Source organism: Pygocentrus nattereri, chromosome 8 (genome assembly GCF_015220715.1).
Source record: "Pygocentrus nattereri isolate fPygNat1 chromosome 8, fPygNat1.pri, whole genome shotgun sequence".
Classification (NCBI taxonomy): domain Eukaryota; kingdom Metazoa; phylum Chordata; class Actinopteri; order Characiformes; family Serrasalmidae; genus Pygocentrus; species Pygocentrus nattereri.
In genome coordinates this window covers 40139435-40167081 of record NC_051218.1, presented here as the reverse complement: position 1 = coordinate 40167081, position 27647 = coordinate 40139435, and the positions used below count along the sequence as shown (strand labels likewise).

The 27647-nt window shown below is 39.4% G+C and overlaps 1 protein-coding gene across 5 annotated transcripts; it reads right to left on the bottom strand.

Annotated features, from left to right (window-relative positions):
* Nucleotides 1-323: 323 nt before the first annotated feature.
* Nucleotides 324-24494, bottom strand: spon2a (spondin 2a, extracellular matrix protein). Of its 5 annotated transcripts, XM_017691976.2 has the most exons (7): nt 24422-24456; nt 23619-23721; nt 18368-18596; nt 14521-14741; nt 4675-4866; nt 3033-3207; nt 324-1135 (listed from the first exon to the last, which is right to left on the bottom strand). In XM_017691976.2, exons 3-7 carry the CDS (start codon nt 18594-18596, stop codon nt 948-950), a joined length of 1005 nt encoding a protein of 334 aa, XP_017547465.1. In that variant the 5' UTR covers nt 23619-23721; nt 24422-24456; the 3' UTR covers nt 324-947. The 5 variants fall into 5 exon arrangements, with proteins under 5 accessions (XP_017547465.1, XP_017547464.1, XP_017547463.1 ...); XM_017691975.2 differs by lacking the exon at nt 23619-23721 and having other exon boundaries at nt 24422-24494; XM_017691974.2 differs by lacking the exons at nt 23619-23721; nt 24422-24456 and adding an exon at nt 23970-24018.
* Between the last annotated feature and the right edge of the window lie 3153 nt (nt 24495-27647).

Genomic DNA, 27647 nt, shown 5'->3' with positions numbered 1-27647 from the left:
TCTATAGCTGATCAACTATGTTTGCAGTTAAGAATGTATGTTCGTATTTAATAACCCTCTGGTGGCTCTCATCCTTGCTAGTTATTCCCAAACATACTATTTAAGAAGACCATGTGACATTATTGTAATAACTTCTATATTTAGTAAATGTCCTGCAGTGGTAAATATAAACGTGAGAGGGTAATTAAAACCTTTGTGTGCAATATAAGACAGCAATAGTCATGCCAGCATGAATTTTAGAAACATTGGCCTTGATTAATTTCTTGGCTTCTAACTGCTGTTTGGACGTATGTCTATGTATATATTCACCAACAGTCTATAAATTAAGGAAAACAACCCCACATTTATTAAAGGAATTGACAAAAAAGATATATACAACTCTACAAATGCTCCCTAAAGAGGGAACAAATACAATATATAGGATTATGTAGTCAAACTGAACTTAAACATGGTTCAGATTGTCAGTCTAATAAAAAGAACCAATTGTATCTTTCCAAATGTAAGATTTCAGTTGCAAGGGGCTTCTTTTAGGTCCACTACTGGAGAGCACTGTTGATCAATTCACTCCACAACTGAAGAACTGTCGTCTCGGTGCTTTGTTAAATGAAATTAACACTAAATTCATTTCAACATAGCCTACATTTGACTCTTGAAAGGCTGGACATTGAAAAATAAAAAAATTTTCCTAATAACTGTGGCTGCAAAACACGATGTATGTATGATTATTTGTCGATACACTGCTTTTACTGAAAATGCAGTAGCTATGATCAAAGTCTCTCTACGAACTGTATAAACAAGCCGTTCTTTGCCAGGCAGTCTGGTGCGTCGGGCCACCCTTTCTGGTGACCTCTGCCTTTCTGTGACTTTGACTTAGCAATGGCATGCATCTCAAAGCGGCCCTCATTCTGGACAGGGTCAGAGTGTTTGTGCCAGCGCTGAGACGGGCATCACTGCTGTGCCAAGCAGTTGTGTGGCGTGCACTCAGCCTGTTCCTCCAGCTCTGGGCAAGGGGAACCGCTGTTGGCTGGCTTCAGCAGGATGTAGCGGGTGCGGTGGCGCAGACCTCCACGGGAACAAGGCCCTATGCACAGACCCCATGATGACCACAGGGACACCTCACAGTCCAGCGGCGTCTCTGCAAAGACACAGATCAAGAGTGAAGACTGAGGACGCTCGTGAGGTTGCTTTTTAAGTAAAGTTACACAATTTTCATTCACATGTTTGGTTCCCAAAGTTTTGCAGTGGCTGTGAAGGTAACATTTTTATAGGTTTTTGTCTTACAATTACTATCTTATTTATATTTTTTTGTTAAATCAAATATAAATGAACTGCGCAATAGCAGAATTTTTTTTTCTTTAAAGGCTCATATCATGGTAAAACATTCTCCTCACTTTTTTAAATAGGAGTTTGATCCATTATGTAAAGAGTGCATATAATCCATATGTGAAAACTAAGCTGTCTTTTTTGAGGTTCATTTTTTTTGTGACGTCATGAAAAAACTAATAATTTACATAAATGCTTCCCTACAGCCTACAGCATTTTAGCCCTGCCCACTCACAGCAAAGTTATAAGGAGTGTTTCAACCTAGACTGCTTTTTGAATGAGACACATTGAAAACAGCCAGAAATGAAGACAGGACATTTGCATAGATAAGTATGAAAAGCATAGTAACAAAAACAGCCTGTTTAATTTTAAGGGATAAAGAGAGGTTAAAAAATCATCATGCAAAAAATTATTATGACTGTTTTTGGTACAAAACCAGTGGTGGACGGTAACGAAGTAAATGTAATTTGTTACTGCACTTAAGTAGTTTTTTGTGCATCTGTACTTTACTAAGTTTTTCCATTTTGGGGGTCTTTTCACTTTCACTCCACTACATTTCAAAGTCACATATCTGACTTTTTCCTCCACTACATTTTGAGAAATCTGTCGTTCCTTTTGGTTTCTGTGTGTATAAAAACGTAACATGACAAAACGAAAGAAGCGCAAAGCCAGAGCACCAATCAGGACCCAGCGGTCACTTTGTTTAGAGCTTGTTAAAACTTTGGGAGAGTCTGTTCAACATAAATTATGAACTAATCTAACTTTGTGTAAATAGAGCACAATATAGAAATATGTCCACATATGCAGTCGAGACTGTCGTGGCTTTTTTCTGAATTTCTACAAACACCATTTCATTTTATAGTAAATTAGTTTGGGCTGGTTTATGTTTATGAACAGAGGCCTACAGATCAACATAGTAAAGCAGCTCATCTGTGATCCTGAGTTAAAAGCCAGTTTTTATTAAACTTAAACTTGGAACTAAGTTGTAAATAAATCTGAAACTGAAACTTTGCTTGTGTGTAAAAAGTGATTTCAGAGCCACTCGGTTCTCCCTGATGGAAACTGTTTACCTTCAGTGTTTTGTGCTTCTGATCATTTTAATAGACGTCAGCGTCACATCAGTGATGCTCCTCTGAGAGCTTGAGTTTATAGTTTCGCACACTGACCATCAATGCAAACAAAGAAAATAACAGGAATCCATAAGCAGTCCTATATTATCACTGTTGAATTTGGGATTTATTTCAAAATGTACATAACTTTAAGCCAGTTTAGTAGACTGAGAAATGTTCTGGTGATATATACACTGGTGGAGTGTTTCACAAGGCAGGATTTCTCAGGTAACCAGATCATTTAAGCCAAAATGTCAAGTCTGTCCAAGAGGAGAACAGATCAGGAACATTCTTATTGGAATGCTGAAATCATTACTTTTGGCTCCAGTTATCCAGCTTAATAAGAAATCCAGTTTTGTTAAATAGCGCCCGGGTTCCTCTCTAAAATATGAACATTTTGTCTACGTTCGATATACTCGATATCCTGCTGACTATGCACATTGTGTCTTGTCATTTACTGTCTTTTGTCTTTGCACTGTTTGCTATTTATCTTTTATTACTGCACTGAAGAAGTAGCCTGAGAGTGTTTCATTATACTGTACTACCCTGTATTGTATAATGACAAAATGAATTGAATTGAATTGAATATAGGATTTTCACCTGTGAATTTCTGGGGCTTGGTGTGATGAGGCAGAATGTGATTGGACACGTGGTTGTGTTGACGGACAGGTAAGCGAGTCTGTCTCTTCAGCCATATGGTGGCCAGAGGCGGCAGCTCCGGCAGCCGTGGGTAATAAAAAGAGTTGGCTGGGTGGTTTGGCTTCTGAGATGTAATCTGTATTTTAAAAAGAAAAACACAAATAATTTTGAGGCTACTTACACCCAAGTGATGTCATACAACTCGAACCATCCTGCTCAAAATATTAAACTCAAAACAACACCTGAGAAATGTATATTATACATAACATTTAAATTATTAATATATCACTGTTGTCGGAAAAAAGCCTTGTATCTCCAAACTGGCAACTTTACAGGAAAAGAAAAAAACCTACTTTACTTCTAATGTAAGTCAATGGAACCAGACTTTTTCCCCCATTTCATTCTGAGCCATTTCTTTTGGTCCATTCATCATGAAATTTACACACAATGTAAAGGACAACATGCATTTTCAAATTATAATATGATTATAAACAACTACAATCCATTCTAACATTCCATAATTGATGCAGTTGATTCTAGTGATGAACAATGACTATTAGATTATTAAAAAAAAACAACAACAACATAAAATTACACCTCTATGTTAATGCTAATTTTTGCTAGCCCACTTAGGGGTTTTCTAATAGTATGTAATACATGCTATTGCCTACTATTACGCATCTACAGTTTGCAAATGGTGCTGCATATGCCTACTATTTGGCCAACCTAGATTAAATGTGGACATCTAAGTCTTGTAAAAAATATTCTATACATTTTGTTTGAAGTTTGTAAATGACAGGAACATGTCACTGTTGTCAGAAGAAAACCTCATATCTCCATTTTTGACATTTTTCAGTTTTTGACATAATTTGAAAACATTTGTTGCCCTTTACATTGTATTTAGATTTTGTGATGAATGGACTAAAAGAAATGGCCCAAATGACTTAATGACTTAATAAAAAAGTCTTGTTCCATTGATTTATATTAAAAGTAACGTTTTCCTTCTCCTGTAAAGTTGCCATTTCAAGGTTTTCTTATGACAACAGCAATATATTCTACCATCTATGTTGGAGTTTTACTGTGACTGTCAGTAAAGAGCCCTGGCATAGAGCAAATTGGTAGACTACAGCTCATTTTCACAGTCAGCCACATATCCAGGAGGAAAATTGTGTTCTAATAAAACTGATCTCTCCAACTGTAAATCAAAACATTACTTGGTTGATTCTACTGGCAGCTACTAATTATGTTCATAGTTAATCTGATGAGATAATCCTTCTGTCCAGCTCCTGAAGGCCTGACCAATAGAATTGTTCACTACTGGATCTGCCTAGATACCACAGAGGAAAAAAATCCTGATTGGACAATTTTACGTTGGACTTTTCACAATCCAAACTCTTTTATTTCCAAGCAAAACTTTCTTATGAAGTTAGGGTACCACCACAAGACTTGCAGAGTTTAATGGAATTTTTTTACATTACAATTTTTTGTTTCCAGAAGTCTCTAAAGGCCTAAAAGGCCCTGCAGGTTCCTCACTGAAATCCACACCTTCAGCAAAGATGCATAGCAGTGCACTGATGCATTTTCACAGCCCTAGCCATCTCACCATGGTGATGTTCTCGGGGGGTGTTGTGGGAAAGTTGGGCGAAGAGAAAGTAAAGCCGCTGTCTGTCCCAGCGTCAAATGGATGCAGGTCGAAGGTCACTTCCTGTTTCCACTGCCCCCCCTCGCACAGGTTTAGGCTGTCCACACCCACGAACCAATCAGGACTGGGAATCACTTTCACCATCAAGGACAGCTGCAGGAGAGAGTGCAACATGATCAGATGCACAAACATACATATTACACAGTCACACTGGACCTAGAACTGTCTGCACTCTCCTCGAGTATCTGTGTCACTTCACATATCAGAGCCGTTAAAGTAGGTGAGGTTCTCCTTTTGTGTGGTCACATGATTTCTCTATTGAATCTACCGTTAAAATTAAATGCAAACAACAGTAGCCACAATAGAGAAGCTTCAAGCTCTGGTTTATCTTTTAGTCACAGTCAGCTGTTCTAGCTTGCGCTTTTTTTTCTTTCTTATATTGTTATTATCTGACTCCAATGATCAGGTGGCTTGTACCATTACTAACTGCACCCATACATTCTGTCTTGACGTACTGGGTACTAGGAATGTGTACAGGAACTCGAATACTCGTTTAACCACTCAGGGTGGCAATGACTATTCGAGTGTTTGTTACATTTCAAATCAAATCAAATCATGTTTATTGTCACATCACATTTACACAGGTGGAAAGTGAGTGAAAATCTTAGGTGAGTAGCCTGCTTATAGAATTTAAATACAAAAAAAAGAAATATATATATAGCTAGAAAGAAAAAGCTATAGATAGATAGATAGATAGATAGATAGATAGATAGATAGATAGATAGATAGATAGATAGATAGATAGATAGATAGATAGATAGATACACTCTGCTACTTCAAAGTACCAACAAGTTATATGAACAGTGCCAAGGACTTGTTTCTAATGATGTGGCTGAGAAGCCAGCTGACTCACGCGCTGCTTTTCCTCAATATTTCTCTGACATGCTGTTTGTATATCTTTCACTGAGGAGAAAAGACCACACGTAGGAAGTAAACAATGAGTCTCTGTCAGCATCCAATGCTGAACCGATTAGCTCTGTTAGCTCATCTGAAGAGTCAGTCTCTGTCACTCACCTAACACAAAAACATCGATACCGAAACATGGCTACATCAGACTGATCCTCACTTGACAATACTGATACCACCAGGTGTTTTCTTTAAGCAGTAAACTGATTACATGTCAGTATGATTAAACTTACACAGACTGCTACGTGAGATGCAGTGAATGCTCTATAATGGCAGACCAGTTGGAGTTATTTCCCTAAACCATTTGATTAATACTAATGCAAAAGTTCTGAAATATAATTTTAATGTCCACTTTTTTACTGTAGAAATCACAGAGAATTTATCCAAGTATTAGTATTAGGATACTAGCCCTTATTTTACTTGGTATCTGATAGAAAAGAAAGTTGGCGGTATCGCTCCAGTGGTGGACGAAGTACACAATCACGTACTTGAGTTAAAGTAGAAATACCCAAGGTAAAATATTACTCCAGTAAAAGTAGAAGTTCCTTCCTTTAGACCTCCACTTGAGTAAAAATACTGAGTAAAAATAAGTGTTTGCCTTCAAATGTACTTAAGTATCGAAAAATAAAAGTACTAAAAGATTAGACTCTAATGTCCTATTATCATTGTTGTAAACTCTTGCTTTATTAACTCATTTTAGGTGAAAATTAACAAATCTTTTAATAGAATTTCATTAATTATTCACTGATGTCTGTTAAAATGATCATAAGCACAAAACGCTGCAGGCAAGCAGTTTCCATTAAGTAGAACTGAGTGGCTCTGAAATCACTTTTTGTAGACAAGTTTCAGTTTAAGATTTATTTGCAGCTTAGTTAAGTTTAAGTTTAATAAAAACTTGCTTTAAACACAGATTCACAGGTTATGTTTTCCTTTACTATGTTGATCTGTAGGCCTCTGTTCATAAACATAAACTAGCAAAAACTAATTTACTATAAAATGAAATGGTGTTTGTAGAAATTCAGAAAAAAGCCACGTCAGTCACGAGTCAGTCATTTTATATGTGGACGTATTTCTATATTGTGCTCTATTTACACAAAGTTAGGTTAGTTCATCATTTATGTTGAACAGACTCTCCCAAAAGTTTACGCTGCTGCGCTGATATTGATCCGTGTGCTGCTCTGGGTCGGTATGACCAACAGGTCAAAACAAGCTCAAAACAAAGTGACCGCTGTGCCCTGATTGGTGATCTGGCTTTGCACTTTTTTCATTTTGACATGTTATGCTTTTATGCCAAAATGAATGACAGATTTCACAAAAAGTAGTGGAGTAAAAAGTAAGATATTTGACTTTGAAATGTAGTTGAGTGAAAGTAAAAAGTTGCCCAAAATGGAAAAACTTCAGTACTTCAGTACTTTCAGTACAGATACACAAAAGACTACTTAAGTACAGTAACCAATTGCATTTACTTCGTTACTGTCCACCAATGTATTTCCCATCCCTAATTTTTAAATAATGAAATATGTTTTCAAATGTATTCAATCTGTGTGTTGTTAACACCAGGGCTGTCACTTAGAAAGTAGATCTACAGCCCTATGTTGATTTATATGAAGTCTGTTTCCTTTTTTGTTTTATTTATTAATTCCTGCAGCTTAACTATTCTTATCAACTCTTACCGATTCTCAAACATCAAAATTTGTTCCCTACACAGTGAGAAGAGTAACTACATTTAGAGCAGGTACTTATGGTACAGCTCACTTGGCAATATAAATAACGACAAAACGTGTGATCACGGATCTGTAACTGTACCGTCTCACACTGCACTGTCCGATGAAAAAATGCCACACCTACACAGACTTTCACTGACCGGCTTCTCCTCTGGCAATATGCTTTGTGTCCTGAATATGCCTCCCCGTAGAGTAATTGACTTCATAAGTCACATCTGAAGCATTTCTTTGTAGCCATTTCCAACATTTTCCATTCTTTCCTGTATTTGTTCGGCTGAAACTTTGTGGGGTGTTTTTCCTTTAAATGGTGATGAATGTTTCCTGTTGGGCTATGACCTCATGCAGGAAGAGCCCCTAGGTCAGACACACACTCACACACACACACACACAGTCCTGAGGGACAGGCCTATTTCAAGATTAAGAGCAAAAGTTGATATGTGGCCAAGGTTCTTGAGTGGACTGTGGTCTTTTTTTGTTCTCCGGTGTATAGAGTGCAACCAAATGGACAGTGCTCAGAGTTCAGATACGTTGCAGCTTATTACTGGCATCACTTCTGAAAGGCTGAAATCACCACATTGTTGATGAATGAGGTAGCTAAGGTTATTCAGAGGCCATGGTTGAGTCAAAGATCCTAGACTCTGAAAAATAAAGGTGCCAATAAGGGTTCTTCTGAACAAATGCAATAGTAAAGGTTCCCTAAATGACTTTTTAATGGATCGTTCTTCAAAGACATCAATTTGACAGGTTCCTTAGGGGTCCAAATGTGGTTCTCCAATGGCATCCCTCCAAAGATCCCTTTTTGGCATCTTTAGTTTTAAGCATGCACCAGATGTAGTTTGATGATGTTAGCAATGCCATTTAGTATGAAACTGATCTATACAACGTTGGTCTTTAATGACGCACGCGCCAGAGCACAGTTTCAACTTTTGGTGCTCCGTCACAAAAAACTATGAATGTTGCAAAAAAAAAAAAAAGAAAAAGAATGCAGTTGCTTAAGAGGCTTAGCAAGACTTGCTATACTCTTCCCTCTCTCATCTCTCCTCTCCTCTCCTCTCCTCCAGCTCCTTCTGTCATAGCGCTGCGGCTTTTCCAGGAATCCACCCTGCTATATCAATTTCACTGGCATAGAAAGGCAAGTGTGGCTACGTCTTTCTGCAGTCTAGTGTGGTAAATGGACATAGGTCAGAGCAGTTGAGATGTACGCACACTTGTTTTTATGTCAGGATGTGAGGTCATACAAATGTCTCATACGTATTATTTTGCCACTGTCAAATCAGATCAATTAACAAAATTTAACAAGGTTAAACGAATGTTTTTGCCCTCTCCTGTAAAGTTTGGGAGATACAAGTAAGTATATATATATATATATATATATATATATGAAATTTCATATATATATATGAAATAGTATAAATATGAAATAATAAATTCCCAAAGTACTATTTATATGTGAGGACAATCTACCATTCCCATTGGGTAGGCCTTCAGGATTGGAACTATAGCCATGGATTCAACCAATTACATTGTGATTTGCAGCAGGAGGGTCAAATTTTGAAAGTAAAAAATGTCACTCTAGTCTTTCTGGAAGTTGTAGACTCTTATTGATATGATGTTGTTTTTAATCAGATGTTAGAAATACAGAACAGCAGCTTATAATATGGCTTTTACAACCTTCAAATGTGCACATTTAATCTAGAACAGCAAAAAAATTTTCATGTGAATCACTGGTAGCTTTGTGCTAACACAGCATTAGTATCCCATAAGTGTGCTAGCAGAAATGAGCATCATTGTAGAGGGTGTTTTTATTCCATGTTTTGACATTCATGGCTGGAACTGAAGCTCCACTGATTTATCTAAACGTGCCTAACCTTATCCTAGCCCTCATCTTAACTTTAAAGAAAAAGGATTTTGGCCTTTTATTTTTAAATAATGAAAGATTAAAAGTGTGACATCAGACTCACAAGGTTCTTCTTCCGTTTCCCTCAAGACCTTAAAATGTCAAAGTTATTGAAAAAGAAAACCCTCCCCGACCACCAAAAAAAACACTAATTCGCCATTACAATGTGTTGAGACGATTCACAGTAAATGTCCAATTTTTCTCTCTGTCTGAGCTGCTCCTGGAAATCTCTGCTGTTTCCTCACACGGCTCACAGTTCACTCCAGAACACTGCACCAGTGCTGCCTGTTTCCCATTAAATGCATAATCGCCCCAAAAAGTGGCTTATAAATATTTACAAGTCACGAATTTGTGGCCTTTGATACATTCATTCGTCTTAAGTGCCTGTGTGATTGTGGCTTACGGGTCTCTCCAAACTAAATCCATCAATTGATATTCCAATCCTCACCCTGTGATTATGTGGTCGCTTCAGTGAAACCCAGCTCGTCCCGAAATGTTCGAAAGTGAGCTCTGCCCCAATAATACACTTCCATTTGGAGACTGGACACCGTACAAGCAGGTAAACTTAGAAAGTGCTAAAAGTTAATTGCAGTGTGTGTAACCTAACAGAGCGCTCTGTTATGCTTGCTAACACCACAAAGAGTTGGCTCCATAACGTCCTCTGTGACCTGGCTTTATGAATTCTAGGGCACAGAAATAGAACAGAGTTAAAGTCCTCTGTCTGCTGCTCTCAAAACACTGTTATAGAACCAGCGACCAAGTGACCAAGTGACACCTATTTCGCATTTCTATCTCTTTGAAGTATTTCACAGATGTCTGTGTGCCTGTAGTGAAATGACACTGTGCAATACCTAAGCAACCTTCACCTACAAATCAGAGAGCAACAGCACATCTTTTTGCTTTTTTTTTCCAAAAAAGTTGTGGTTTTTAAATAAAAATCAATTTTCTCATTCCAGTTTCAGAATACTCCTGTTTTCCATCATCCTGGGAATATTTGGTTCCCACAAAGAGCTAAGTGCACACACATAGGTTTGTTTTTAATACAATGTCAGGACATGGAGGTCAACATATATATATATATATATATATATATATATATATATATATATATATATATATATATATATATATATATATATATATATATATATATGTATATATACAACATATATATATATATATATATATATATACACACACAGTACTGTGCGAAAGTCTTAGTCACCCTTGACACATTTTCAAAATCTATTTATTTGTGTAGTTTGTGTTTATTTGCTGAGAAAAGTGTTAATATTTGAATAAACAAAAATGATAGAATATTAATTAATAATGATTATATATACCGCGACTCTGAGGAGGGAGAAGCGGCTTAGAAAATGAATAAATAGTGATTTTATGCATTTTTGTGTGTGTGTTTAACCATTTTCAAGCCTCTCCTCGAGGAAGCCCAGTATTATATGTAGCTACAAAGCAACTTCTGGTTTGACCAATCAGTGCTTCAGCAAATTGTGCTCATGATGTAATTGATGATATTAACAAGTATCTGTGGTGGCTGTGAAGGTGTCGAGGAAAAATATGGACCCAAGAAATTCTTGTTACTTTTTCTTGTTTTTATGTTTATTTGAATTCTGAATATGACTTTATTCTAATATATACACAGTACTGTATATATATATATATATATATATATATATATATATATATATATATGTATATATACATGTATATGTATACATATATATATTTGTGTGTATTTTTTTTTATTAATAGAAAGAAAGACCTTGTACATTATATTGTGTACAAGTATGTACATCTGCTATTTGTCTAAGAGTTTGTAGAGATACCTGCTCTCTTAGTGATCTTCTGAAATCAAGACTATTAAAAAAGAGTTTGTTCCCCTTTACTGCAGTTACAGCCTCTAGATGTTGGAATATTGCCATGAGGATTTGATTGCATCCAGCCACAAGAGAATTAGTGAGGTCAGGTACTAATGCTGAATGATTAGTTCTGGATAATAAACATCACTCCAACTCATTCCAGAGGTATTAGATGGAGCTTCATCACTGCAGAGAATGCAGTCCCACTGCTCCATAGTCCAATGCTGGGAGGCCTTATACCCCACTAGCCAGTGCTTCTCAATGGGCATGGTGACCTACAGGCTGATGTGCAGCTACTCCAGACTGTCTTATTCTATTAGTAATACTTTTCCATGAAAGTTCTGCGTGTGCAACTGAATGCCTGTGTCAGCAATGGGTGCAAATTAAAGTAGCTAAATTCACTAACAAGTATTCCCAATTATACATTTAGACTAATAAGTCCATAATGTGCACTATATCTAAAAAAAGTTCTTTTTTATCTATTCCTTTTCCTCAGTAAGAGCTTCTAGGCTTGGCTACACAGCCTTTCTGACTCATAGCATAGAGTTGTATTCTCACAGTGGAAGATGGATGTGGATTTTTTCAGACATGAAGCAAGAGTGGAAAGTCATTTTCTCTCCTCTCGCAAAGATAAAAGCTTTTATCTGATGGTGACAATTTTGGTGTCTTCCAGGTCTTTCAGGTGGTTGTTAGGAGTTGCATTTTCTCTGTATCTTTGGAGCTCTAGTTTTGGAAACTTACATTTTTTTCTCCCCACTTACTTTCTCCCTTCCTTATGCAAGCAGATAAGCTTAAATCTGAACATATATTGAAAAATGAATAACTTGTGCTTTATGTCCATTTTGACTGGAAATAAATAAATAAATACATAAATAAATAAAACTGCATGGGTGACACAGCAAGAAGTGACAGAGAAAGACGAAGGCTAAAGCACAGAGAGAGAGTGTTGTGTGATCACCACTGTTTGCACGTATCCCCTTGCTCAAGTGCAGATAAACACAGATAAATATCACATTCTTCACACCCTGGAGTGTGCTCACATGCCTCTCCTAACACACACAAGGCTATGCACATGCATACGCGTTGACTGGTCATCATAACCTCACTTGTGCCTCTCTGCCCTGCAGTTCTAAAAACAGCCTCGCCACAGCAGACATCCCACCATGTCGCCATTAGCTAAGAGCAGGCAGCAATGCCAGGCACGTGACTATGAGAAGTAGAGTGCCATTTTTTCCTGTTTTATAGAGCTCCTTTTTTCTGCAGGTGTGCGGTAATGAAAATAGGCCTGCATGGGTCATAAAGATATGTAGGTCACTGCATTACCACCCGTGCCCGTTTTAGCCACTAACTTCTCCCTATGAATAAAACACCCAGCAGCAGCCATGAGTCACTGCAAAGCAAGGCTGAGATAAAATAAACCAAAAAAGAGAGGGGTGAAGAAGGATCTGGGCGACAGATTCATCTCCTGCGTGAGAGTTGAGGGTGCTGGAGACACAGCCCAGAGCTGTGGGCAGGACTGGGGAGGGTAGCGGAGGTTGTGGTTTAAGGGTTTCTGCAGCCAGGGATGGTCGTGGAAAGCTGATCTGGTTCTTCTTATTGTTATAGGCGACAGGAGCTACAGCCACATTCATCATATACAGGGAGATTCACTCAAATACGCCCCGAATACTCTGTTGTAACTCCCGTTAGAATGAAGCAATCTGAACCAAAAAAAATCAACTACATACCTCAACATATGTGTAATCGATTGCATTTCAGGCGATGCTGGAATTGATCTGTTTTCTGCCAGACTCATATAGGGGTACGGGGGTCTCCACCCATAAGTTGCAAACGGAGGATAAACCCTGCAACGGCTGTCCAGCGCCTACCTGGCTTGTTCAAAGCTCCTTATACTGAGGAGCACATTGCACATTGTATCGTTCAGATTGCTTCACCCCAGCGAGAATTATCACAGAATATTCGGGATGAATCTCCCTGCATAAACTAATGTAGAAGAAAGATAATATTTTATCTCAAGGCTACCTGTACATAGACTTCATGACACATGCACTGATTAGTACTGAATGACATATTTGTAAACCAATTTAAGCTTGTGCCAGGAATTGCATTAGATTTTTTAATGAACTATATTACACTGCATTGGCATAAGGGGTCTTAAACTATGATGGGTATTTTATTTCTTTTAAAATGTCCTATATGCATTAATGTACATGTCCCATACATGTCCTGTACTTGAGTAAGGGAGAAATACGTGAGTACAAATGTACAAAATGAAAAGTGCAAATAACTGATTTAGATGTTCATGTCTGAAGCCACAAATTTGAAAGTAACTTATAAGCAGAAGTAAGTAGAAGTGAAAAATGGCAAGTTCTGTTATTTGGAAATGATGCTTAATTACAGTGTTTTTAACTTTAGTGACTAGTGATTAGTGGCATAGGCTGTTCATAAATATTTTAGTATTGCGTTATTAAGGGGGCAGTCGTGGGCTGGAGGTTAGGGAACCAGCCTTTTGACTGGAAGGTCACTAGTTCGATCCCCAGAGCTGACAGCACATGACTGAGGTGTCCTTGAGCAAGACACCTAACCCCCAACTGCTCCCTGGGTGCTGCGGATTGGGCTGCCCACTGGTCCGGGCAAGTGTGCTCACTAATTGGAAACAATTAGTCTGTGTCTGTGTGTGTGTGTGTGTGTGTGTGTGTACTAGAGTGCATGTGCATATATTAAATTTTTACTCCTATTTTTGGGTGGCAAGGAATTGAGGAATCTTCTCTTCCTTCATTGTTTCCAATTAGTTTATTAATTCCTTTGTTTGATTTCATTTTCTTCGGTTGGTTCAGCACCTGGACTGATTTGGTGTTGGTTTCACCTCTTTCTTTAGCAGCTTTAGCTTTAACAGTTTATTAAGAACAAAAGAATTCCAAAGTGAGAAGAATATAGACTAATAAACTTCGGTTTCTGTGCTAATAGATGCTGAATGTGCTTACAAGGAACAAGGTTAAGCTTAAGACTAGGTTTTGGGTTGAGGTTCATCACTTCCTTGACTCCGTACAGTGGGTATTAATGATCGAATTAGCAAATAGAGGCCAGGGTACTCAGATTCGGATCCCGGTGGTCCACTGCACTGCAGAGTTTAGTGTTTTTACACTGACTTTAACATCTTAAACTCCCAGGCTGATGAGATCCTATGACTTATTAGTCAGTAATTAAAGTAACTACGAAAAATAACGCAAGCTAACTGAGATATTATTAAGTTCTATAAGTAAGGAATGTCTATTGTTATTGTGACGATCAACTTATTGTGTGTGACTGCTTCATGTTCCCTCTTGTCTCAGTCTGGACGTACCAGTGGGCTCCTGGGGTGCAGGACCAGCTCAGTGGAGCTGTGGCCGATGCCAGAGGGAATCCCGGCTGTGCGGTACATGGAGCTCACTGCCTTCATCTTTCTTGCCTCCTTCGCTCCTTTCACCAGTTCCATTGTAACACCCAACTCAGCAAAATGCTGCACGCCAGGACTTGACAGCGCTCCCTCCTGCCACAGCCGGTACTGATCATTATGAGTGACAGCTGCAGTGAAACAGATGTGAGAGAGGAAGAGGAAAAGATAGTAAGGCATGATTTGGTGGCAGAGATTTTGACCCAATCCCATTTCATCCCTTGCCCCTACCATTTGGCCCTTAGCCCTCTGTTTTGCACATTCACCTCTAGGGATAGGGTGTCTCAATTTTGTTGAGATAGAGGGGTAAGGTGAAGTGTTAGGGCTACATGACCTTCGAAACGCAGTGTTATGAGAAAAGAAAAACCGGCAAGGTGGCGGCACAAGCAACCAAAAAAACTTTTTGAAAAAGTTTTTTGAAAAAAATTGTGAGAATGTTCTCTGTTAAAAAATGACAATAACAATTGTATTATCTTAGTTTATTGTCCTTTCCATATTTTATGGTCAATTTCTTCCAGCAGTTCTGACATCTGAAGAAAAAAAAACAAGTGAGACCTAAACAAACACAATTTTGTGTAGCTGGTTATATCAGATGCAGATTCTTGCCATATCTCACTGTCTAAACTCTCCCCTCCATCTGCGTTCAGTATCAGCACTATTCAGAACACAAACCATTTTCCAGAAGCCTGTACAATTAGTTTTCTCGTAAATCAGCAAACATTTGCTGGTTTGAGGTCTCCAGGATTCAGGAAGATGAAGGCACAATGTGTCCTATTTAGCAAGCCATGAAATTGCACTGGCCAAACCAGACCTTTCAAGTATGAGAATAAAACGAGCAGATTCACTCATTGGTTTTTGAGAGAGCAAAGACAAGAGGCTTAAAGGAAGCTCTCACAGTCATTAGGCATATCCTTAATGCCCAACTGCGTCTTATGTAGTTAGAAACCATCATGGTCTGGCAGATATGTGAAGTGAGGTGAGGAGGGGAAGAGATACAGTGATGCAAATGTTGTTGGGTACACAGGCATGTCTCACAGTATCTGACTGGTTTGGCATGAACATCATTAGTCAGCGCCAAGAGTCCAAAACTCAGGCAAGTCTACCACAAAACCACAGTAATCTTCTCCTTCCTTTTCTGCTAACCATCTCGCTCTTTGTCTCTTGACAAACCTTCAGGAGATGGGATCTCTGCATTACGGTTAATAACTGAATGATAATCAACTGTAATAGTGAAGCAAGTGATTATAAAATGACGCAGGAGGGCAATAAAATGAAATAAAAACCTATGTTCTGCTTTTAATCCTGCAATCACACTAGGATCTCCAAGTCCCCCTGGCTGTAAATGGCTTGGCCTGTGCTTTCCTCCTTTTCTCTTCACTTGGATGGCGTTGCCTTGAGGTATAACTGCTTCGTGCAAGGATTTTTATGTGCACCAAGGACTAGCTGCTGTTAAAGTGAATGGACATTGCAGACCACTGGGGCTTAAGTATATGTAATATGTTTATGTAAAAGTGCAAAAAAGTTCCCCTCTCCTCCTTAGATACCGGGAACCTGTAGGGTAACCTGTATCATCTGGTAACAGTTACCCTCCTCCCTCTCTCCCTCTTTCTCCTCCTCTCCTTCTGCTTTCCTCATTAGGCTGTCTCACTCCCATTACAGGAGGTGCTGGGGGAGGTGTGTGTGTGTGTGGGGGGGTTATAGTAGTGGACGGCACTGTGGTGGGTTAACAGGCCAGCTGCGAATCTTCAGCCTCCTGACACATCAAAAAGTGAGGAAATGCTCTGGCCAATCTGCCCCCAACTCCACCTCCCATGGGGAACAGCAGTGCGGTCGCGTTACGGTCACCATTGGTTAACCTCGGCTCTCCGGATGCAGCCCAGGCGGACGGGGCTTTCACTGTCACACCTCACACTCAGCCCAAAAGTCCAGCAGAGGACCAAGGATGCCCTGGTGTCTGGTAATGTGTCAATATAGTTGCTCATAAAAGACACCATACAAGTTGAGCAAGTCAGTTTTCAGGTGTCACCGATGACTATGAAGAATGTTTTAATTCAATACATTCTTTGCTTAACCATAACATCACTCTTTGTTGTTTAACACAGGAAAGAAAAATCTTGTAGAGATCTTTTAATATACAGTTCTATTTTCTCCTGGGCAGCAATGAGGTCAGATGGAAAGACAAAGGTTGCTCCGATTTGCCAGGACACTGCACAAGTATTCAGGAACTCGACCATTTCTCATCCAACGCTTCTAAGCCTTCTTAGTTTTGAGGCTGTGAGAATCTATTATAATTCTTATTGAGGCCAGATGTATCTAATATCTCCCTTTTGTCTGAGGCTATTTCTCCAAAGGAATTTTAGGAGGATCAGAATTAAATTCAAATTATATGCTTTGTTCATTTTGTAAGTGAAAATAAGTTAATGCACATTTTACAGGGCACTTTTTCCTGCAAATGCTTGTGCACAATGCCTATTTACTTGCTGAGTTTAACATCTATAAACATGTTAAATTCAGTGAATAAAGAGTATTTGTGCACTAAAATGTGCAGAAATGCCTTCCCTGTAGAGGATGTGTTAACTTGTTTTCTGCATACAACCTTAAAAGGGAATTCCCCAGATTTTTCACAATTTCTGCACAATTCACTGACTGAAATAATAAAGTCATTCAGAGTGGTTTGATGTGAAATGTTTCACAATGAGAAGCTTACTGATTCAGATTTTCTTTATAGTGGAGGTGATAGCGACCAGAAACAGCAATGTCTACTACACAAATATAGCCATTTTATTTAGTATCCAAAATAACTGGTTAACCATCATCTGACACACGTTGTATGAGTTTTTATATTTAATGTTGATAATGGTGAAATAGCGGTAAATCTGAAAATATTATTTATTTACATGTTTTTTTGGGGGGGACTATTTTACTTTACAACAAACCTGCATGCCCTCATCCACCATGAATGAATGATCATAGTAAAAAGTACTAAAAACTATCATAAAATAATATCTCAAGCATCATCAAGCAGTGTAGCCATAACCATTTCACTTAATAACATTCAGTGAGATCTTTAGAGACCTCAAAAAGATATCTGGTTCCTATCGCCACCATTGTGAACTTTTCTGACTTTTCGGAGTTTTCTCTAGAAAAGAGCATTTCACATTTAGCTTTGTTTGCATCTTAATGGCTCAATTATGCAGAAATTCCCCTTTAAGTCTCCCGAACAACAAAAGAGCAACATTTCAGTAATAATCAATTTTATTCTGGGGAATACATGGCCATTCTGCCAGACTGCAATACGACATTGGAAGTGTTGGAGGCGATATGGTTTGCTTTGTTCCACTATAAAAGAAGTCACATGATCAGAATGATATGGCAAAGGGAAAATTAACCAAAGACAGTGTAAGATTTGGTCTCACTTTATTTGGATAGTCCACTATAGTTCTCTATAGATTTTGTATAGATGTTCCAATTCTTAACAAACTGTCTGTTGATTCTACACAGAGGTGGTGCTAGGTTTAAGATTTGGACCAGGGTTAGGGCTAGGACTACGGTAAGGGTTGGGTTTAGGTTTTGGGTTAAGGTTAAGGTTAGGATTGGGTTTAGAGCAGGTTTAGAGTTAAAGAAAATGATGGTAAATTTAGTAGATGTTTAGTTGAATGTAACTTGAAAGTATATTAACTATCTACAAACCATCTAAAGTGGACTAACCAAATAAAGTGTTACCGCCGATTCTACTTGTACTTTGGACACATCTTACCGACAAGCTTGGACCACTGCGCAGGGGGCCGGAATAAAGGGTACTGCTTCGGGAACGTCTGTGGGCTCCAGCGGCCAGTGAATACCAGAATGTAAGAAGCAGGTCCTCGTGCGGTGCACGCCGTCCCATTGGCCACTTTCACCGGGGAGGCACAGGAGAGGGTAAGCTTCAGTAGCACAACAAGCAGGTGCTGCAGCCAACCAGGGGGAAAGATCTCAGATGACATCATCTGCAAGAGATATTAAGTGAGAAAAGAGACGCTGTACTTCTGATTTGCCACAACACTGCAGTGTTCTGCCCTGCTTAAACACATTTGACTGAGCCAGGAAAAGACTCGACAACTCGCTGCTGAGTTAAGATACAGCAGTGAGAAGTGGCCTAGTATGACAACCCACTGTTTTAGTTCTGTTTTTAGCAGTCGGTGCTCATGTAGGACATAAACAAGAGCACCATATATGTTTTGGTGTATGATTTTAGTTCTTTTTGGCCAAATATGTAGGTAAGTTTGTTAAGTCGTTGCTTTGTAATGCCAGATGGTTGTGAAAGTGTTGCAAGGCCATTGCTATGGTATGCCAGATGGCTGCTAAGATGTTGCTAAGCAGTTACTACGGTATCCCAGTGGTTGCTAAGGTGTTGCTAGGCTGTGATGCATCCCATGATGTTGTTCAGGTGTTGCAAGGCTGTTGCCACATCACCCCAGATGGTTGTAAATTATGAATTATGAATAAATTATGATCCATGCTTTTAAAATTCACTAATCTCTACATATCTGTCCTTGTATGTGAGTGCAGGAAGTGCTGTAAATATCCATGTAATGTACACAGTACATATAACCTGATATACAATATGAAAGTATTGGAAATTTCTGAGTTTTATATTATTTATTATATTTTTTATTCATAATTTTACTCAGCATAACTGGCTTCAAAGGCTGACGTCTTTAAAATAATGTAAATGAACTACTGAGGAGAAATATTGGGTTTTACCTTTGTACAGATGGTATAAGCGGGTTTTACAGAGTATTGTAGAAGTAAAGTAATAAGTAATGAGATTAAGGTAATCTCATTATATTTTAAGAAAAGTAATTAGTAACTTAAAAAAGCAATGGATTCAATTTTTTGAAGAAATACCCCAAAACTGTCTATAGGTATGCCTTTTAAAAGTGTGAGCGATTTTTGGATAAACACTGTGGGCGCTGTAGCTGTAGAAGAACGGAATGAAATATACCTCCTAATTATCTTCAATCTCGTTCTGAGCAGTAATTCTGGATGATTTAATAAGCATTTGCTTGGGAGGGTGTTACATAACTTCACACCAAGCGGTGTGGTTTTCAGACAAGCCTCTCAAATCCTTTGTGATTAAAAGCTGAAGACAGAGTCTGCAGGAAAGCGCTTATTTTTGCCGCTTGTTAAGTAGCCAAGAATATTTAAAGATTGACTGGCTTCATCTGTGTCTCTTCTTGTCATCAACTCGAGCCTTAAAAGAGCACAAACAACTGAGGTACTCTGAGTATTCTGTCAGCTTTCACCACCAACCCATTTTAAGTATTACTTTCTGCACTGCCTTTGACACACAACTATTGATGCCAAGTCACAGTGAGACCACAACGTGCTCGATCGCTCTTAACTAGGGGTCAAATGACTGCCGATTCAAAGCATTTTATAATACCTAAGCTCTTTTATATAGAGAAAGACATGGTTCATGGGTCAGCGTTTAAAATAAAGCTTTTGTCAGGACTGGAGAAGGCCAGATGATGATAGAGCTTGATGATTGAGTGGGACAATAGTGTAGCAGGTCCTTCTCTCTACGTTCTCTCCTGCCACCATACAGCTCCACCCAGAGCCTCAGATCAGCATAAATCAAACCCCATGACAACCTGACAAGCCTTCTGTCATCTCACTTGCACATACACACACACACACAAACACACTCTCACGTGTACACCCACACTCTGATTTACTGCCTGGTAGAATTAAAATAGCACAATAGCAACAAAGCCAGAGCGGCCGAGCTTTTCACATCCCATGTCTGAGCATCTGAGTGTGGGTTTGTGCACATGAAGTGAAAACACAGTGGTCAGCAGCGGGTGACATGGCTCAGTCCAGAGGGTTTGGTGGATGGCCCCAGGATCCTTTCCTGTCTGTCAAAGCTAATGAGGAAAATGTCCCCAAGGCCACCAGTTCACCAGCTCAGTTTACTGACCTGTCCAGTTGGACACCAGATGTAATGAGATCAGTCCCCCAGGTCAGAGTCTGGGCTCCATTTGTGTCCTTTGCACTGGTATTTTTATGCTCAGCTTGTAAACCTTAGTTTACAGTTGTCAGTATGAGAATAAGTTCAACCTCATTAACTGTAAGGCTTCCCATCCTCACTCTTAGAACTACATACAGTACGTTAGTGTTCTAGTTGACCATAACTCAACATACCCCAACAAACACCAATAATCTAATGCGGGCAGTCAACTTTATACATGATATATTATATTATATTATATAAAGAATGGAAAAACATGCTAGAAAAGTGTGGATTGATGAAGGTGAAAGGGCATGAACCATGGGAGAGAACATTCACAAACAGTGTGACATTCTAGGACAGCATGAATCAAGGATTACATTCAAGTGTGAATTAGTGTGAACCACTGGGAAAGAAAACCTACAACAGTGTGAATCGAGGAGGAGTATGTTCTATAATAGTCTAAAGGATAAAAGAGTATGGACGATGGAGAGAACATTCAAGAACAATGTAACAAGGAGGAGAACAGTCCAGAACACCATTCCTGTTCAGACCGAAACGTCATGGAGTTGGAACAGTGTTGAACGGTGGAACGGTGACTTTTAGATAGCCACGTGGTTGCTAGGTATTGTTTAAAAAGAACAGGAGTCTATGGGAGGAACAAGGGATAAGAAAATGAAACAAAGTGAAGTGAGGGGTCAGTATGGCTGCAGAGTAGAGGTTGGGGATCTGCTGAAACTGAGTACATGCAGTTTAGTTTGGAGAAAGAAAAGAACAGGGCTTGGGTGTGGGTCAAAATTAATGGTAGACTATGGGAGGAAAGAGGTAAGAAAAAACAACACACAGAGGAGTGCACGTCAGCTTAGCTGTGGATTAGATCTTGGAAACCTCCCTTGAGTGAGTACATGTAGTCTGGTGGCTGCTGGGCAAAGAAATATAAGAGTTTGTGTGGGGGCGAAAATGAACGGGACTCAAATGAACGGGAGAAACAAGGGATTAGAAATATGACAGATCAGTGTGGGTCATAACAACAATCAATTTGTGCTCAGGGGCCCTCGCTGAGATAGTATATGCGAAACAATGTCTTTCAGTCAAGCAGAAGTACAGTAGATTGTCTTGCTGTTTTTCACCCCTTTCATTCCTATGGAAAAAATCTGTAATTTAACAATGATTAATTGAAAACTAGACATCAGATCAAAAATATATCGCTGCTGTCGGAAGAAAACCTTGTATCTCCATTTTTGTCATTCTTTAGTTTTTGACATAATTTCAAAAGACCTGTTGCCCTTTACACTGCGTGTAAATTTCAAAAATGACTTGGAAAGTCGTCTGGTTCCATTGACTTACATTAAAAGTAAAGTAGTTTTTTCCTTCTCCTGTAATGTTACCATTTTGGAGATACAAGGTTTTGTTTCTACAACAGTGATATATATAAACATATACAAACACATCATTCCTGATCAGACCAATATTCCAGAGTTGGAACAAATATTTTTTTAAAAATGGAGAATATGTTAGTGGACAAAAACCAGGCAGAAAAATGATAAGAACAAGAACAAAGAATAATATAAAGCAGATAACAATAGTGTTCAATCACTAAGAAGGTGAATCAAGGCGGTGGGGGCATTCTAAAACTGTGAAACGAGAGAAGAACATTCTAGAACAGTATGAATCAGGCAGGTAACATTCAAGAACAGTGTGAATCAAGGGGAGGAGAACCATCTAGAACAGTGTACATCCAACAATCACACACAGGTTTGCACACCAACCCACAGTTTTGCTTTGTTTGTTGCTTGTCGGAGAACACTAGGTCACTGTTCTTTGAGTTGAAGATTAGTATCTGAATAATTACAGTTTTGCAGCTGGCAGTTTCTGATAATATTTATAGATGATGGGGGCTGTAATATTACTCTAGTAAGATTTAGGAAACAGTCCCAAGCAGGACTGAGCAGGGGAACATCCTGGTCACCAGAACAGACATAAGAAATTAGTTTGGGACAATACTGACTATGACTAAGATGACCTAATGTCTAACTGTTTCCTGGGCAAAGTCTGGCTTTGCTCATTTTTAAACATGTGTTTTAATCACAGGTTTGACTGCTTGGGGGGAAAAAGATTCTACAGATCCATGGCGAACATCTACGTTAAGGTTATTTGGACCACAGGTCTGAAGAACTGGCTGAAACGTCTCCTGGAAAAAGCACTGTGTAATTATATGTACAGCATTGTCATAAGACATCTTTGAGAATCAAACAAAGATGTGTACAAGGGGCACTTGGTGAAAGTCAACATGTCACGCATGTGTTGAGGTCAGCCTTTTCACAGTGATCTGCAGAAGACAATGCAAGCCCAGAAAACTCAATTACTGTGTTGCATCTCTCTATTATGCAACTCCTCCATGCTATTGCCCACACTCCAAATATATTTAACAAACGCATCAGGTGGAGAACTCTTTCTAATCAAATGCAGGCAGATGACTGGTTTGATATATTTGGAAGCATGCCAAATACTTTTTTCATGGACATATGTTAATTAGAGGTGCAATAGTTGAGCTTCTCATTTAACCTGTTGAAATACTAAGAACACTATTACATAACAGTCATAAGTATGGAATGTTAATTGATGATGAGGTTTATGAACTGGAAAAATCCCTTCTTTTACCCCCAGTGTCTCAGGGGACCCCTATTATATCTATGATACAGCAGCTGACACTGAATCTGTACTATGCCACTTGCAAGCAAAGAACAAAAATTTTCTTTACTCTTTGTAAAGAGTTAAAAGGACAAGTGGCAGTGATTTAGGGCAATACTGTTCCCAGCCTCAGGCTTCAGTCCCACTGACCTAAAGCAAACCAACCTTTATTTGCCCTCTTCAGCAGAGCCAGCCGCATAACACACACACATCCTCAAACATCTTCAGCTTGCAGACGGCAACTCTCCGCTCCAAGCATGAGCCAGACACAATAAAAAAAACAGGAGAGGGGGAAAAGCGCCAAAGAAAAGTGCTCGCGGCTTCTTACCACTTAAAAAAAAAGGCAGAGAGTGTAATTACGGAGCCACATGCAGCGTCAACCAATATGCATCGCAGAAAGAGGTCAGGAATGAAGCTGCCGCTTCAAGCTCCTGCAAAAGACAGAAACCACAGCGAGAAATGAATGAAAGAAAAGAAGAGAGAGCGGAAGGAAAAAAGTGAGTAACTGGTCAAGGGGAGAGCAGCATATGTTAAATCATTCAGGAAGAGGGCACTCTTCTTCAAAGAGACATCAGGTTGAGAAAGACAGAGGGACAGAGGGACAGAGAGAGAGAGAGAGAGAGAGAGAGAGAAGGAAGGAAGGAAAGAAGAGAAGCACAGAAGCAAGTCAAGATTTCACCTTTGCCACAGTGGACAGCATGGGTGCTGGAGCCGAAATATATGCAGAAATATGAATCCCACAATGAGAGAGAGAGAGAGAGAGAGTAAGAGAGAGAGAGAGAGAGAGAGAGAGAGAGAGAGAGAGCGAGAGAGAGAGTTTGAGAAATATGGAGAAAGAGTAAAAGAAACAGAGACAATGAGAGACTGAGTGAGACACAGTGACATGGAAAGAGAGAGAAGAAGAGAGGGACAGAGAGAGTGACAAAGAGAGATATAGGGGGAGGAGAGAGGCAGATACATGCAGATACATGGAGAGAAAAAGAGAAAGACATGAGGAAAGAGAAAAGAGAGAGGGACAGAGAAATGAGGAGAAAGAGAACATGAGAAACAGAAGCAGAACGATGCTGAAACACAAGGAGAGAGAGAGAGAGAGAGAGAGAGAGAGATGCATTTCAGCACTATAACTCATACCTGGTCAGTAGGAGGATACAGCAGGACAGTCTGAGATGTTCAGCACAAAGCTCTTTTCTACTCTGTCTTTTTCTTTCTCTCTCTCTCCCCTCCTCTCTTTCTCTTTCCCTCCCCTTCTATACCCCCCCCCACTTCTCTCCTTGTATGGGTGCACAGAGTGCACACACCCTCCCGTACCAGTATCTCTCTCTCTCTCTCTCTCTCTCTCTCTCTCCCTCACACTCACACCAACCATACAAAATTCTCTCCTTCACCATTAAATTTATACTCTGTCACCTCAGCAGGCAAATCCACATTTAATTACACAAATTTGCTTCAGTGGTGAATTCCTCACTGTGAGTGCCCTCCGTTAAAGGTGAAAGGCTGCATGTGCACATTAATCCACAAGTCAGCATTCAGCTATACACCAAACATCATGCACACGTGTTAACACAACCAGAGACACATACGTAGTTTTGGCAATGACTGCTCTACCTACCTTGTAAATCTAAAACTTGTAAAACTCGCCTACATCATCCTAAGGCAGAAGTTAAGCAGTCCAATAGTCAATCAAGGAAGGGACTTCTATCCCAAATTTATCTGTAAAAGTACATTTATGGCAAAATATGATCGCTGCAAAAGAAATAAAAGATAGAAGAAGAATCAGAACTTTCAATGATTTTCCAGAGACTTTTGTTCTCCAAGGGTGGCAATAATTTTGGAATGCTCTATTGATACTGCGGCCAATCCTTGACCCATAAACTGGTTGCATCATAGTTAAAAGATTTAGTTTCTTATCCTCATAGATAAAGTATTTTAAAGTAAAAAATTGTGACTCTCAATTAATCGCGAGGAGTCTGTGGAGTAGAATTAGGCTTTCAAATTTGAACCTGATCCAAGACCTACCCAACCTGACTCTCAAATAATCCCAAATAATGTACTAATTGTAGCCACACAAAATCTTGTTCTAGCTTGACTGTCTCACAACAATTCTGTTCTAATCTTTCCACAGCCCAACAATATTTTGTCCTAATTGTCCTAAAGCATTGGAACAGTCTGAAAAAACACTCTTCCAAACCACACATGGCTGGCAAAATTCTTTCCCAACATGACTGTGGGTGACAAGATTCCATCCCACTCAAGTGGGCAACCAAATTCTATCCTAATCTGATGGTAGCCCAACCTGAGTGTAGCCTGACAAAATTCAGTCTCAATATGACCACAGACTGACAAAACGTTGTCCAAACGTGACTACAGCTTGACAAAATGTCCCAAGCTGACTAGACTGACAAGATTCTGTCCTAAATTGACTGTAGCAACAACACTTTACTCCAGTCTGATGGTAGCCCAACAAAACTCTGGCCCAACCCAAAATTCTTTCCCAACTAGGCCTGAATCTTTGCCCTAAGAACCTGACCATATTTCAATAAAACTCTACCCCAAACCAACTGAGACCCCAAAAAATCTAGCCCAATCTGACTATTGCCTCACAAAATCCTCTGCCATTACGATGCTAGTTAAAAATAGTTTGAACCCAACTGCATGTTAACCACAATGTCAAGTTTTTCCTCCAATGACAATGACTCCAGCATAGCAGATTAAAAAACATTTAGGATAATAAAATAGGAACAATGACTAGAGCAGGAAGCTGGGAGACTTGAAGGTGAAAACCAGTCCAACAAATATTTGAGAAATGATGCCACAACTTGACCAAACTCCAACATGACTAGCCAGGTCAGATTTTAGCAAAATGTAAGTTCTACAGAGGAGCCTGAGGAGGCTGAAAGGTATAGGGTGTGGTCCACTCTGGCTTGAGGCATGGACCTGTAATCTTGTGGTCACCATGGCAATATACTGGATTCCTACCTCCCATAACCTTTCAATGATGAATCTAGTGAAGGTGCTGTGGTTGTACTTCTAGGCCTTAACGCTGTCCTAGGGGAATGGCTTCAAGTAAGAGCAATGATATTTAAAAGAATGCCCTATTTGGAACTACAGGAGGCAGTCTGAAAAATGTCTATTTACTAGCAGCAGTTCATGTGGTTGGCTTCATTAGAGAGTTCGAGAAAAAAGGAGGCACTGTTGGGTGTATTGCTTGCATATGAATTAAGAAAGAAAAATGAGCTGTGACTACATTAACTTTAGTCCCTAAGAAGCAATTCTTTGGGACCATTATGTCTTCCTGCCAAAAATGAGCAGGATTTTTAATCAGTCACTGTAAATCAGAGATGGCATTTACAGGAGAATGGATACTGACGCAGTACTTTGAAGAAAAAAAAAAAAGAAAAAACCCATTGCCCGTCAAATGTGTGTCATGTTAACTGCAGGCTGGACCAGTCATCATGGACTGCATGACTGTAAGATGAAAGGACCTTATCATGACACTGGTTGACTGCCAGTTGGTCTGTTTGACGCCAACGAGTTTGGACTGAGCACTTTTTTGGACAAAAGTGCAAATGGAGTGCCAGTGGAGTGGCTTCTCTCTAGGACCCCTGATCACACAGTCGCCACACTGACCCCAGCTTGAACTTTTGCTGGACAAAAGCTCTAAGCAAAGAGGTCATGGCTGCCAAGTAGCAGGGAGTTCAAAAGCACGCTGTGGATGCGAGTGGTCAACGTGCCAAAGACATGAGAGCAATTTAAGTTCATGTAACATTCAGGGTTATTTCAGCGCTCTCCAGCGCACTCCGCCCAAGTCACCCACATAATATGGAAAAGTAGGTTATGCGAAACCACAATCATGCACTGCCAGGTGATTCGTTAGAACCCTGCATGCATGCTACCAAGATGGATGGGTCTGGGCTGATTAGCATGCAGCTTCTAAACGCGCACATTTGTTCTAATCTCCGAAAGATGACAGCTGAGTCTGTATATCAAAGATATCATTTCTCCTCAGCTGGTCCTCAGGTGTGCCAAAATGTTCCTTACAGCACAACTTCTAAGCCCATTTCAGTTCTGCTTTCTCAGTAAAACGAAATCATCTATGGAAAACATGAGATCACTGTCTGGAATTAAGTGCAGATGCATTGAAGCAGGGGGAAACAAAAGCAGCCTAAAGCAGCGATGCGCAGTGAGCTAACCATCTGTTTCCAAACGTTTAGATGGGGACCAAGCACAGAAGAAACAGCACTTCTTTGTTGACTGACGTGCATAAACAGTGGATTTCGGGTTTACAACTTCGTTCTCACTGAGCCCGTTTAGACATAATATATGGTCACCTCTTTCACTTCAAGTTTAGCATTCACAA

Coding starts and splice junctions, on each gene's coding strand:
- spon2a (XM_017691974.2), bottom strand. CDS start 23,990: ATGCTGTCCACTGTGGCAAAG. Junction 14,742..18,367: donor GCAGTGGTCCAAGCTTGTCG/GTAAGATGTGTC, acceptor GTTTCACTGCAG/CTGTCACTCATAATGATCAG. Junction 1,136..3,032: donor CAAGCCCCAGAAATTCACAG/GTGAAAATCCTA, acceptor GTGTCTTTGCAG/AGACGCCGCTGGACTGTGAG.